General features: G+C 38.7%; 2 protein-coding genes across 2 annotated transcripts; one reads left to right on the forward strand and one right to left on the reverse strand.

Annotated features, from left to right (window-relative positions):
* Positions 1-383: 383 nt before the first annotated feature.
* Positions 384-5657, forward strand: LOC128366534 (cell adhesion molecule 4-like). The gene is made up of 8 exons (XM_053327269.1): positions 384-465; positions 836-978; positions 1167-1261; positions 1378-1583; positions 3630-3893; positions 4190-4498; positions 4994-5162; positions 5479-5657. The coding sequence occupies exons 1-8, from the start codon at positions 405-407 to the stop codon at positions 5540-5542; spliced, it is 1311 nt and encodes a 436-aa protein (XP_053183244.1). The 5' UTR covers positions 384-404; the 3' UTR covers positions 5543-5657.
* A 2292-nt stretch (positions 5658-7949) lies between these two features.
* On the reverse strand, positions 7950-14185 carry cd22 (cd22 molecule). The gene is made up of 9 exons (XM_053327626.1): positions 14098-14185; positions 13953-14022; positions 10674-10729; positions 9848-10198; positions 9532-9753; positions 8749-9042; positions 8322-8403; positions 8173-8206; positions 7950-8092 (listed from the first exon to the last, which is right to left on the reverse strand). Exons 1-9 carry the CDS (start codon positions 14183-14185, stop codon positions 8009-8011), a joined length of 1281 nt encoding a protein of 426 aa, XP_053183601.1. The 3' UTR covers positions 7950-8008.
* Between the last annotated feature and the right edge of the window lie 1067 nt (positions 14186-15252).

Here is a 15252-nt window from a genome sequence, read left to right on the forward strand (position 1 = left end):
CAACAGGGTCCTGATGGGAAATGAAATTGGTTTAATGACGTCAGTAAATGTTTTGGTACTGACAGCATGCTCAGAAAAACCGTGCGTTGAGACTGATGCCTCACATGGTAATCAGAACACACATACTGTACCAAACATACGAATATAAGCACATATATGTGTGTGTGTGTGAAGTAAGTTCCCCCTGCTGACATTAAAGCCTAGTCATCACCTTCAGTTCCTCGTTGGCAGAAAAAATAAAAGGGAAGTTGGACCATTTGACATATATAAGTCTTAGTTCTGGTGAAAGAGAAGTACTTACACCATTAACTGAAGACAGCTCTGGTGAAGACAGGAACATCCAGGGTGAGGAGAGACAAGGGGAAGTCAAAGGTGAGCAGGAGGTGAGGGAGGAAGGTCAGGAGATGAAGATGGGTGCGGACATGACATGGAGCTGCTGGCTGCTGTTCACACTTTGTCTGAAAGGTAAGATCCTGATGAAAGTACAGTAGCTACCTGTTGCCTTCATGCCAATATTCATACTGCACAGGCAAACATCCAGTATTCTGAATCATACATATGTGGAGTATATTCAGCACTGGAACCGTCCATAAGAATCAGAGGTCTGGTGTGTGGTCACAGAAATGGTTTGAAGGATGTGACATACTGTAGTCAATCTGAACGGTCAGATGACTCAATCCTAAGAGAAAAAACTGTGTAATGTCCAAATAAGCTGTAACACATAGAAAACAATTCTTAACAGTAATGTCACATAATCATATTATTTAAATTATTGTTTTGTTGTTAAATTATTAATGTAGTAATTTCCTTCATAAACACATTATGTGCCCTTCAGGTATTCTTGCAAGTGAATGGTCAGTTAATCTCCCTTCTGAACCTATCTGCGCTGTGACTGGCTCCTCTGTGGTTCTCCCTTGTTCCTATGACTACCCCCAGACCTCTAGTGGGACCAAAGGAGAGGGGCAGCTCTCAAATGAGGTAATTCAATAAAGAAGGCATTGTTTTAGCCCTCACAGTATATCCTCCTGCAGGTTGTCTGTAACCAGAAGACTTTCTCTGCAAAGTCTGAAATCCCTCATCAGAATGAATGGAAGTATGCAGCTATAGGGAGTCATAAACATATAACAAATATCTGCTATTTTACAGTACTTTATTTCCTGTATTAGGCCAATAGGCTCGAGAGTGGAGGAGCTGAAGGACAACAGTACCATGTTTTGTCTGCCATGTGGTGTCTTGAACAGAGCCGCTGTATCACACCAAGGTACTGATTAAAACACAAGACCAGATCTGCTCACCCTCTGATTATAGCAAAGAGCTCTCAGCACAGAGTTGAGACAAATATAAACATATCTGTGTGTGTCTGTCTGTCCATGTCAGATATGTATTCCACAGTGCCGGCATCGCCCCAGATCTAGCCTACCGGGATAGGGTGAAGTACCTGGGAGAACCAGGAACAAAGAACTGTACTCTGAGGATTTCTGATCTGAGAGAGTCAGACAGTGGAACCTACGTGTTTTATCTCATCACCAGCCATCCGACACAGAAGATGCCAGCACAGAGCGGCATACAGCTCCTTGTGGCAAGTAAGGGAACATTTATTTAAATTATATCATAATATAAGTGATGGTGTAACAGACCACAAATCTTGATGTTTTAACACTTAAGCGGTTCTCGACCACACAAACATCACTGTTTTAAATGGCGCCAGTAGACAGAGAAGTAACCCTAAAATGATACATAATAACATAGAAAAGAAGAAGAGTCTTCTCTGGAGTCTTCTACCAAGTACTTCACAATCAGCTTAATGTCTTAAATAAATAATGTCCTGTCATGTGTATCATTCATTAGCACACAGCTTCACAGCACTACAGTAGCTGTTTTATAGTAACTGTTCATGAAACAAACTAAAAGTAAAACTTAAGAATAAAACTAAGAATAATTGTACCTTGCTCACTTATAGCATCAACACATAACATAAGTGTTGATGCTTTAACACTTTTGGATTAACCACTTCCTCAAGGCAACTCTCTGTTTGATATGTGTGCTATTTGTGAGAAGTAGAAGTGAAACTGACCACTGACTACAGAAATAGTGTATAAACTCAGCTTGACATAATAATCTGTTTGATAAAGTAAAGAACAAGTTTGATTTTTTTCAAAGCAAGTTTTAAATTGGTGTTCGTATCCAAATCACCCACAAGCAAACACATTAGGACAAACTGAATCTTGTCTCTGCTGAACTGAGAAAAAGAGGATTTAAGTTAAGTTATGCTATTAGTCATTGCTGAAAAATCTGGATGGCACATCTTGGCTGTGAAGAGTGAAGTGGTTGGCACTGGGAAGTGTATTCTTGAGTAATTATTGAGAAACGTGAAGTCACATTTTGTTGTCTTCTTGTTGTTCACACTGTTGCTATGCTGCTAAGATGTATGATTAACAAAACAACCAAAACAGTAAAATACAATATAATTTAATTAACTATCACACAGCTGTATATTTGTATTTTACATATATGTAGAAATGTATTCAAACTGCAGTTGTCCACAAATATTCATGACACACACTCTTCATGACAACTGCACAGGTTGAGAGCATTCATCCAGTTAAACTTGTAGTTGGCTATTTAGACCTGCTGAATGCTCAAAAAGTCAGTTATTAGAGGGCTAAGCAAAATTAAAACATTCCTTGAAAACTACATGAAATAGGAGACTGGTGATTAATCGGAAGCTAACATACTATTTTATGGCCAACTAAACATCTTGTTATCACTGGTATCACAGGTTTAGTGCTGCCATACATAGGCTAGATTGGACTTTTAGGAGACAGGACTAGACAGCAGTGAGGACACAGGACTTTTTTTTAAAGAATATGGAGACCTGAAGAGCATCTTTGCTTAATAAGTTACACATAGTGGGTTTTTAAAAGGTAGGTAGCAATATTTCTATTTAAAAAATATACAAGAGAAACATAGAAATTAATAGATATAAGTATCTAACCATTTTTCCCACTTTTCCCAATGTATACCTTGTGGGGTAGAAAATACTGCTAAAAACAATCAATAGACCGTCATACACTGGAACGTCAATCTGAGACATACACATACACAACTATACATAGACATTAAATAAATTAAACATGGAGAAATATAGAAATTCACAGGAAACTTTCAAAATTATATTGGGACGGTACCATATATTTGATGGTTTCAGCCCACAAAATATTGTGTAAACATCTGGAGGCAATCCTGCAGAAAGATCATGTACATGTATATGTTAGCAAAGTGCTACATGGCAGTATCTGTAGTCAAGCAATTTCTTTTTTCTCTGCTTTAACACAAGCAAGTACTAAAAAAAAATAGATATGAAGTAGTATGTATAAAGGAGTAACCTCTTATGTATTTAGATTTGAAGAGGAATTGTTTTCACATTTCTGAAATCTTGACACTGTAGAACTGTTTCTGGGTAGGACTGGTACATTGTAAGTCTACAGTCACTATGACTCAGTTCACTGTCTCAGTACTTCATTGTTTTGTATAACCACAATCATCAGTATGCAGGGCATTTATAGTTAAATTACCTGCTATCAACTCACTCTACTTCTCATCTTCCCTACTCCTTGTTTTTTTTCCAGACTCCACCAGCGCAGTCGCAGCGTTAGTGAGTCCCTCCCGTGACATCACTGAGGGGGCAGTCTTACGTCTAGGCTGCTGCAGCCCTGTGACCAGTCCAGACGCCCATTTCAAATGGTACAAAAACACAGACTCTAACCCAAGATATACTGAACAGGTGTGGAACATGACTGCAGTTACATCTGCTGACTCTGGCAGCTACTACTGCCAGATACATGCTGGAGATAAAGAAGAAAAGTCAAATATGGTGGCAGTCGATGTGCAATGTAAGTGATTACGCCTGATTTAAGTCTCCAAAACATATGAAATCATCTTCTATATTACAACAGCTTTATGTTCTAATGTCAGCTCATAATTTATTCGTTCATTCATACAATCATTTGTTGACCTATCAATTTGAAATGAAACCCTAAAACTAAGGTTATTTCTGTGCAGCAACATCCTGCTGTTATACAATTTCAACAGATAATTTATTAAGAATTGTTTGGCATCATGAAGCAACTTCCCCATACAGTTTGAAAATGGGTTTAAAGGAATATGACTTGACTCCCTTCTCCTCTAGACTCTCCTCGAAACACAGCTGTCTCCATCCTGTCTTCTGGAAAGCTGGGAGATGGTTTTTCTGTGACTCTGACCTGCAGCAGTGATGCTAACCCTCCTGTCCGCACATACACATGGTACCAGGGTGCAGCGTGCCTCCCTACAGCAGATAAAAGCTTTTATCAGGGAATAAGATCCCGGGTTGACACAGTAAGAGACCAGACTTTCAGCAGTGTAAACTTCACCACCGACAGAGACGGGAAGCACTGTTGTGTGGCACGCAACAAACACGGAGCACAGACTTTTGTTGTGAGCCTCGGAGGTTCCAGTGGTAGGTTTATAAAGATTTAATGGCTCCAGCTAAAAAAGGTGGTGCTTACATAACAGTAGTGACAGATTAATACTAAACATATTGAGGTAGGTGGTATTATTGCACACACTGCCCTTTGACTATGATGCTTATGTTTGGCCACTATTAGGGACACTATTTATAATAAAAATATGCTATCAGGCCAAAATGACCCTACATCTAGTAACATTATCTTTCAAATACTTAAATAGGTAAAAAAAAAAAAAAAAAATGTTGTTGTTGTTGTTTTTTTTGTTATTTGGAGGGAACACTAAAATGTTGTATAAGATGTGTAAGAAAGCATAGATCAACTCCCTCACATTACATTTTTCCTCAAACACATGAAGTCCAGTCAAACAACTGAACCCCGGGATGTGTTTTGTCCAAAGTCTATTCATATTGTATTGGGAAAAAACTGTTTCAGACTGTTTGACCTGTAGTAAGTTCTGGATCTCACCACTGGTCTGTTCATTTCAGCAACAACCCCATCAGCCCCAAGAACCCCATCAGCCCCAAGAACCACATCAGACCCAAGAACCACATCAGACCCAAGAACCCCATCAGGAGTCATCATTGTTCTTATTGGAGTGGCCATCACCATCATCCTACTTACTATTATAGCTATGATAGCCTTAATCATAACAAGGTGAGTTCTTTGCTTCTCTTATAACCACACTGTGTTATTATATTCTTTATCAGTAGTTGTATTTATTAGAAATCTCGAGGGTTTGTCAGATTAGTGGAAAAATTAACTAATAAGGCAATCGAGTATTTGACCTACAGTAAAAGCCTTCGCTTCAGTACATGTAATGCATCACAAGTGTGTGTTTAACAGGATCATGTGACACATGATGATGAAATAATGAAATCACTTCTGAATTATATTTCATATTCTTATAAACGAACAAACATAATTATCTAAATGTCAGTAGGTTTCATTCAGTATTTTTTGTTCTTTTCAGAAAACAGAAGTCGTCCACGCACCAGTCATATGTCCTCACTGAGACAAATAATACTGCACCTTAAAGATCCGGCAGGACCTATTCTGCACCAAGTTATTTCCACAACACCTTACAGCCCCCAAAAGCACATTTTTTACTATATTTGAGTAACTCCACTTGGGTTGACTTGGTAACTTGGAGCTTTCATCATCAATAACTTATGTCACTCTCCAATTCACCCCTCCAGTGACCAAGAACGCAGACATCTTAAAACCATTTTCACCTCATACAGTTTGATGTAGCACATTTGCAGCCGCTTAAGCAAATGAAGACAATATGTACATAGAGGAACAGAGACATCCGAGAGTCATTGTCAACACAAATTCAAACATTTATTCATGTATGCATCACTGGTTTCCTGTTTATTTCCTGTATTTTAAGGCCATGAGCTGAACAGTGATTAACTCACCTGACTTATGAAATCAACAGAACCCAAGTGAAAGAATAACTGTTGGAACATTTTTGCCCTGTCGGTGCAGAATTGATCATTTCTTTAAGTGTGATTGTGCTGCAAGATAAGCTAAATGCTGCTGCCAGGAATTAACAAAGCAATTTTCATATAAAAACGTATTTATTATAACTAAGAAAATAGACCCTTCTTTTTGTTACCACTAGTTATGTCCATTTTATTTATGCTCTAGTTGGTTGCAGGAACAGACATGACTTTACAGTCTCTACAGTTCATCAAGTCTCCAGATCGTAGGTGCCATCCACAGTTATTGTTATAACTGACACTTTTACTTTACTGATTTTATTAACATACCTCAGTACAGAGTGCACCAAGTACTGTGTAAGCAACACCCAGAACACTGAAGAATCTGTAACTGTAAGCCTGTTGGTGGTGCTGATGATGAGCATGAAGATGACGGAAAATTCAGTCATAATGATCCAATTAAATGCTGTTAGCAGTTAGGACTGGGTCATATTTGTGTGGTTTTCAGTAAACTCTTTAGCATGATAAGACACCAACAGATATTGACCAGAGCCTGAGGAGTACTGGAGGAGGGTGAAAACCAGGAGGACAGTGACTCTTTAAGAACAGGATACGCATTTACAAAATATACTTGGATATCTTCATCTTGAGAGTTTATTTCTGGAATTTTGACTTTGTCTGATTGATTAAAATGTGAATAACTGTGGAAAGTGGTGCAAACAGTATCTATTTTTAAATGATAATTAAGTGACCCAGGAAGTACAATGCTTAATTTCCCAGCAGTTTAAATCTGTGTACATCTGTTTAAGATCCTGTAATCAGCTGTATTTACATTTAGCTGTGTTTAGCTTGTTTGTGTTTTTAATTAATACAATGCTGCACATTTTGTAATGCCACATATGTGAGCTTCCATCTTATGTACAATGCTTCAAATTTTCTGTACAGTATATTATTGTATATTACAAAATGTGTATGATCTCAGATTGAATAAAAGCTTTTTGTGGAAGGAAATTTTTCTTTGAAACAAATTAGAGTGCTTATTGCACAGCTAAACATAATAATGACACAAAACAATAATCACAACATTATGATAATGAAGAAATCATGATAACATGTTTTACAAAACATACACAAACACAAACACAATACTATTAATAAATAGGGATCACTGGCTTAATAATGATAATAATAGTTTATTTTTGGATAGGGACAGTGCATATTAATGAACATAAATGTTAGACATCTTTGTAAATATGCCGGATTATAGCAAGTTGCTAATTTGCATCCCTAGTCCCTAATGAGAGAAATAAATATAAAAAAGAATACAAATTGAAGAGATAGCAAATAGCTTATCATCAACTGTTACATGATGCTAAATTCTGCATGTCTATCTGTATGAGGCACATAATCTTTTTTAATCAGTTAACTGTGTAAAGTGAAAACCATAAACTATGCTGTTTTCTCAGCTACTGTTAAAATAGTGTTCGGTCAATAATAATAATAATAATAATAAAACTGTAACTTGAAAAACAAGGGTAACGTTGAGGTCTATAAAGTTACTAAGTTGGTAGACTGATGCAATATTACAATTTTATCAAACAAAATGTACTTCTGTATTTCAAACTCAAGGGGGCACCATATCCTGGTCTGACCATAGTGGTGCTGGTGACAGCAGTATGTCATATAGACTTAAAAATGAAATACTGGCTTAAAAAATGCATGAAAAAACATCTTTACTTAAATATACAAAGCATATTCACTATAATAATAACACTGACTGCCATAAGATGTGAGTCTATACTCAAAACTAAGTCAGTTGTATTTGACTCATGAAATAAAAAGCAGCATAACAGTTCTCTTGCTAACATTATGGTCCCTAATCCTTCTGTCAATAGAGAGCCATGAGAATGAATAAGCAAGAGGCGAAGCTCAATTTTTCAAGCAGGCAAACATGTTACTCTACTGTAACTCCAGCTGCCAACATAAATACAATCACATTCTTGTGCCAGTGTGCCAAGTCATAGTGCAATAAAATGTCATCATCCGTCTCTGATTTCTTTAAGCAGGCATTTTCCTCTGTGTAACCCTGTTTTTTTGACCCGCTGGCTGAGTGCTGACATTTTCATAATCGTGGCTGTGCTCCTGAAAAGTGAAGAGACAACATGAGAAATGTGAGAAACTGTAATGGATTCATTTTAACAGACCTAGGTTGTCCTCCTTACCTCTTCGTCCACAGCAGACTTAAGGCAACGCCTCCTTTATGTGAAAAAAGACAAAACTTTTCACTGAACTCATCAACATTCATGACTCATAATAAAATTACCCATGACTAACTGATGCAAAGTGAAACTGTTGTATAAAACCAACTTACCAAATCCATACAATCACCAGTGGAAGTAACAGTAGTATAACAACTTTGACTCCAATACAAACAAAGAGGATGACACGCTGAACTATTAGTAAAGAGAGAAAAAAGTGTGAGAAAATAAACTTCAAATCTACTAAGAAACAGATAAGATTAGAAATATTGACGACATCATAAACAATTAGTCCTATTTTTTAGAATCCGTCAATTTCAACAAATTTGACATTGTAACATCCTTCCAATCTAGTTAGTTTTCAGCATTTGAAGTTAGCAATTTTCCTTTATCTGAGAAGGTATAATCAACGAATGTGGGTCAAGTATTGTATGGAAAAAATAATTGTTATATTAGATTAATTATAATCTTATGCTGGATACTTAGAAATAATCAATATCTACGTAGATCCTCACTGCTCTGTGTGTAAGCTATACTCACTGTCTGATGAGTCCACTGTCAGCAGCACCTTGGTTGAGTTGTTCTCCCCCAGACTGTTCCTGGCCTGGCAGAGGTAGAGTCCGGTGTGGGACGTCTCCACAGAGGGAATAGACAGCACCTGTCCTGAGCCCACCTGCAGCAGCTGGGAGCTGGAGCTGGGAGAACCTGTGCTCTTGTACCAGGTATAGCTATCAGCTGCAGGGTTAGCTACACTGCTGCATGTCATATTCACACTGCTGCCTTCTGACAGCTGTCCAGATTGACTCAGCTCAACAGAAACATTCAATGGAGGACCTGGGTAAAAAACAAAACACCAGTACGGTCACTTACTATATAGTCTGCATTTTTCGCACAAGTAACTTAACATCTAGTTTGACAAACCCTTTTTGGTTGAAATGTGTTTGTTTGTTTCAAATCTGCTTAACTTTTAACACAAAAATGTGATGTCACAGGGCCCTGCAGTACAGTTTAAAGGTGCTGTGTAGAGTTGTGTAACCAGACAAAAGTTTCTGTTCACTGTTGCGCAACAAAACTCATTATCTCTTTATCTGTGATCTAACAAATGTGCTGAATTAATTTCCTTCCTTAAAATATTTGTATTGCTTAAGTATTTAAAATCAGGCATTGTTCACTTCTATGTTTTCTAGCTTGCAGTCTTCTCTGTGTTTTTCTGGTGCATTGCTGCATTTGTCTGCACATGCAATCAAACTCCAAATGCAATCATAAAAGTATAATGTTTAAGAACAGCCTGTAAGTCATTCATAGTCAACTTACTCTACTTACTCTGAACATCCAGCACCACAGAGTCTGACTGCACAGCCTCCTGTCCTTTGACAGCACATGCATATTTCCCAGCATCCTCTAACTGGGCCTGGAACTCTGGTTTGGCTACTGGATGTCCATCTTTGAACCACACTGCGGTGGGAAGTTGGCAGGATGTCCCACATTCAAGAGTCACATTGTCTCCTTGTCTCACAGGGTTTGGGTTCACTCTGGCTATCAGGTCTGGGCATCAATTAATTCAAGGAACAAAGAGCATGATGATCAGAAAAGCTGATTTGAACTGAGCAGAGAAACAATCAATGTAGGAGAATTTTACCTGTGAAAGACAGATACACTGATTCCTTACTTCGCCATCCATATCTCTTTGTATCAAACCTGAAGTAGTAATATCCATTGTCATTATCCTGCAGGTCATGAATTGCCAGGCTACAGTCGTGCAACTGGTCTCCAAGATATTGAGTACGATTTTCATACGAAATTAGTTTTGAGAGCTCAATCCGTGCCCACACTCCATCTTTTAATTCACCCTTGGACCATTCAGTCTTAAAAACAGTTTCCGAAGCCGTGTAGTTGTACGAGCACCTGAACTCCACCGATGATCCTCTCACAGCACACACATTTGGGGTTTCAAAAGTCACTGAATAGTCTGAATAGGCACTTAATGTTCCTGCAGACAGATCATGAAACATATGATGTGTTTTATTAGTTATTAATTTAATGCCGTTTTAAAAATCAGAATTCTTCTGGGAAAATGAAATAAACAATAATACTTTTACATTTAAGATGTGATTTGAAACAATTAGAGGTCAAATATTGTTATGCTGTTATGAGAGCATTAAAAGCAAACAAACTCGACCAAACTCCAATCTGTAAAGCTAAAACAATGAGCTGAAATATGCTAAAATGCTCCTTAGAGTGGAGAATTCCTCATCATCTCATACAAGTAGTCATGTGATCCATTGGTTATTAAAAATATTGGTTATAGCCACTTTTTGTCAGTTAGAGGATTTCAACCAGATGTATTTCCTATAAATGTGGCAACTGCGGCTCTATGTGTTCTGTGTCATACTAATTTTGCTCTCACCGGTCCCTATAGATTCAGCAAGTTTCCCAAAGAAAAATTAAGAAATGTGTTTCCTTACCTGGAATTACAACCAGAATAATCCGAATCCAGCTTTCCATCATTATTAAAATCAACCTGTAACATGATGACACAGGACATACTCATTACTCATTCAATCTACAGACAGTATAACACTGAGATGAATGTATAGTAGTATAGTGTTTTATTCAGTAACAAAACTAAACAAAAGACATGTTGCTTCTAAAAGTTACTGTGATAATACTCACTGACTAAAACAGCGTATCCCTTGGTAAATTCTAGGAGACATTTTTTTGTTGACTGAAAAACAGAAGTGGGTGTTTTTTTAGTAACTTCCCTGCTTCCTGTCTGCAGCAGTCACTCAGACAGCTGCCTATGTAAATGAAGTCAGGGGGGAACGGAAAAATTAATAAATTAGATCACAACCATGTACTTCTTTAAATGAAAAGAACATTAGTTAGAAGTGACATCCAAATTGATCTGCCACTAAGCTCTAAAATGTTCAGTTTTTCTGTATCAAGCCTGCTCTCCACAGATCACATTTGATTGGATATATTTATGTATGACTACAGGCTTTATGTGCTTTATAGGTGGGGTTGGGGGTGGGGAAGGGGGTATAAAATGACATATTAAGCATATCTAGGATAAGAAACTCAGATACACAGGATCATCAGGATTTTTGAAAATAAATGTTTTTGCTACAAAAAGAAACACAAACTGTAGTCAAATCAAGAATGTGAGGTTAACACATAATGTGTTCATCATCACTGCACTCAGCGTTGTTGCTTCCTCTCATAATGTTCTTCACATTTCTGGTGAAAATCCAGTTTCATTTCCTCTATCAACATGAAGGCTAAAGAGACAATGTTCAACAGTCTGCAGATTCATGTGAAAGTCTTGATTGAGTCAGTCAACCAGGCACTCCATTTTTTTCTATTTTTTTTATTCTTTCTCGTTTTGGTGTCGCTTGCTCTGTCGTATTATCGGCTTGTCAATCAACTAATTGTAAAGCACTTTGAACTACACTAGCCTGTGTCAAAGGTGCTATATAAATATAGTTTGATGGATTGATTTAAAGGAACAGTTGGAAAATATCTTTACTTGATGTTGGTACACTGTAAATGCAAACATTGACCTTAATTAAATTACCTTACTTAAATAAACTTAATTTATGGCAGTTTTTTACTTTTACTTGCTACATTGAGTTTTCTGTACTTTTTACTGGCTTACTTGTTTTTTTTTAATAATGTGAACTTGATTTTTCTGACTGTAATAGTTGACTCAAGTCATAGGACTGTGCGCATTGACGCTTGGCTCACATCTACCACCGGAACCAAAAGCAGGCAGCACTTCACCCGAATAACTCAGTACACACTACTGAAACTCTTTCATACACACACAACTGAAACAGTCTCATAATATTGTGGAATATAACAATTCTGTAGTAAATTATTATTGTAGTAAAAGTAAGGCTTTAATGTTTTGAAGGAAACAGGAAGAATTCATACTATGGGTTGGCTCATGATGAATTTGAAGTACTCACTCCTGTTGTCCTCAGGTCATTTTTGACTTAGGATGACAACAGGCATTAACTCAAAAATGAGATATAGTTTAATTTAAATGAGGTCTATTGACCATAATTTCCAAAACTATGTGTGAAACCTGTGGTAATAAATGAGAATTAAGTTGAATAAAAACGTCTTACACAGAATTGGGTGATAATTTATACTTTATAAACCACAACAGGAGGGTTAAACCACAGTGCATGTTTGACCTATAATAGTTGTATCTCAAATCCAAATGTTATGCATTGAGCTTAAGAGACAATGGAGAGGATTTATTTATTGTTTTTGTTGCATTTTTTTCCTGTAATGTCTAGAGTTTTAATTTATCTATCATATTGCTGTGCTACTTGGGGAAGGGTGGGGGATTGTCCCAAAACTTGCTAAAAAGGGGCCAGATCATTTGCATTTGATAATCGACAACCAATCGGGAATGTGATTGGCATATGCTCCTTTTGGAATTAATGTAGTATGAAAGATCTCTTGTTAGGAATACCAATTTTGCATATTCTTTTATGTAAGTATTGAACGATGACTCGTGTTCATTTGCTTCCTGGATCCTGATTTTGGAGCTATTCAAAAAAAAGAATATATGAACTCTAACTGAGTTGTGATACTGCATTTTACAAAATCAAATACACACTTTGGAATGGCTGTCCATGCATTTCAATTTACAAATTAGAGAATGAGATCTTTTTGTAAGGGCTGTACTTTCGGACATCTGCAAGAGTTTATAGGCCACAAGGGTAACAGAACTCCATAGAGACACAGGGAAAACTGTTCCTGGTAATCTTCAGTCCACACTACCAGTTTGCACCAAAACCCCCAGAAACCAAATTTCATAGCCCCGGCACCCCTACCTAAAATTGTCACCATTTTGTCCCCAAAAATCAGTTCAAGATGGTCTGGGAAGCTAATACTCAAAGAGTACTGTGGGTTGGGAAGAGGTGAATAACTGTAGTTAACAATTATTGATGTACATGTTATATTAATGAAGTTACAGCATGTATAAAAGCCAGACGACTATCTATCTCTATTTATATAGCGCCAAATCACAACAAAAGTAATCTCAAGGCACTTTACAGAAGCAGGTCTAAACTGTACTCTTCAAGTTTAATTTTAAAGAAACCCAACATTCTCACATGAGCAAGTACTTGGCGAAAGTGGCAAGAAAAAAAGAAGAAGAAAAAAAACTTTAAAAACAGGAAGAAACCTCAGGCAGAAACAGGCTAAAAGTGGGCGGCCTTCTGCCTCAACCGGTTGGGGTAGAGGAGAGAGAGGAAGGATAGGAGAGAGAAGCACATTGAAAATCAACATTGAAGTTAGAAGATCTGGGACAGGAATCTGTCATCCCGATGTCTACAGGCCCGGATTACCTGTGAGATGAGAAAGCACAGACAACTCCGGGGAAGAAGTTTATGTTGAGTCAATGGTGAGCAGGAAGAGGTATGCTACTGTAAAAGCAGACATTAGGCCTGGAAACTGCTTTTGTCTTTGCTTTTCAAATAGCATCCCCCTACTTCTTTATCCCGTTGAGTGCACCTCTACAAAAAGAAAATAATCAGTCATGATGGCCATTCTTCATACTGTAGTCATGAACATTTTGAAAGAACAATTACCGCAGAATCTACAACAGCTGCTTTTGTGTCATGAACAATGTTTTCTTCTCCAAGCATATGGACGAGGGGCCACATCATCAAATGGCTAATATATAAAATTGAGTGTCTTGACCAGGCTTTTATGGCAGGAGTAATTACTGGATGAGCACCAGGTGTGCCTTGTAATGAAGGCACTGCTCAGCCAGCCACTCCCTCAGCTGCACACACCCTGCCAGGGAGAGAAACAAAAGGGGGAAAAAGGACATCAAACCCCCAGAACACAAAACAAACACCATGACATTACCCCCCTCAACGGATGCCACCCGGCAGTATTCTGGGCTTGTCTTGAAAGGCCGATAGAGGTCACGAAGGAGGTCAGGGTCCAGAATCATGGTGCGAGACACCCAAGATCATTCCTCCGGACCATATCTCTCCCAGTTTATGAGGTACTGATACCCCTGACCCCATATGCACACAGCCAGCAGCTGCCAGACAGAGAAAACAGGATGGTCGTCAATAAGCCAGGGGATTGAGTGAGGGGGTATGGCTGGAGGGCACAGAGCACTGATGGAGACAGGTTCCAACAATGACATGTAAAAAGCAGGGTGAACATTCACGTAAAAAAAGCAGTCGAACCCGCTGGAGTTTCATTACACTGGGATTGATCACCTTCTCAATTTCATATGGGCCAATGTATCTGGGAGCCAGTTTCTTACTCTCTGTCTGCAGAGGGAGGTTGCGAGAAGAGAGCCAAACCTTCTGGCCAGGCTGATAATGGGGGACAGGAGAGCTATGTCGGTCCGCCAATCACTCATTCTGGGCAGCGGTGCGCATGTGGGCTGCCCTTGCCCTACGCAAGGCACGGCGAGCACGCCCAAGATGTTCCTGGATCGAGCGGACTGCAACTTCATTCTCTTGGGCCAGAAAGAGGGGAGGTTGAAAGCCCATGGAGGTCATGAAGGGAGACATACCTGTGACACAGCTGACCAGGGAGTTGTTGGGGTATTCCACCCAAGGTAGATGGGTGGACCTAGAGGCAGGATGTCTTGAGGTGATGCACCGAAGAGCTGACTCAAGGTCTTGATTGGCCCACTGCATCCATTGATGGTACCCAGATGAGAGGCTGGTCAATATCACTAATGCCTGGCAAAAGGCCCTCCAAACTTGGGAGAACTGAGGACCCCGGTTGGCAATGATGTCTGGGGGATGCCATGGAGTCTGAACATGTGTTGGATGAGGAGGTTGGCAGTCTCTAAAGCTGAAGGGAGTTTGGACACAGGGACAAAGTGCACAGCCTTGGAACAACCAACTATGGTTAGAGTAACTGTGTTACCATCAAAAGGTGGGAATCCAGTCACAAAGTCCATGGCTATGTGGGACCAGGGACAATGAGGAATAGGCAAAGGGCATAGGAGGCCAGCAGGTGTTTGATGGGAGGATTTGCTACAAGCACAGATGG

This window comes from Scomber japonicus, chromosome 10 (genome assembly GCF_027409825.1).
Source record: "Scomber japonicus isolate fScoJap1 chromosome 10, fScoJap1.pri, whole genome shotgun sequence".
Taxonomy (NCBI): Eukaryota; Metazoa; Chordata; class Actinopteri; order Scombriformes; family Scombridae; genus Scomber; species Scomber japonicus.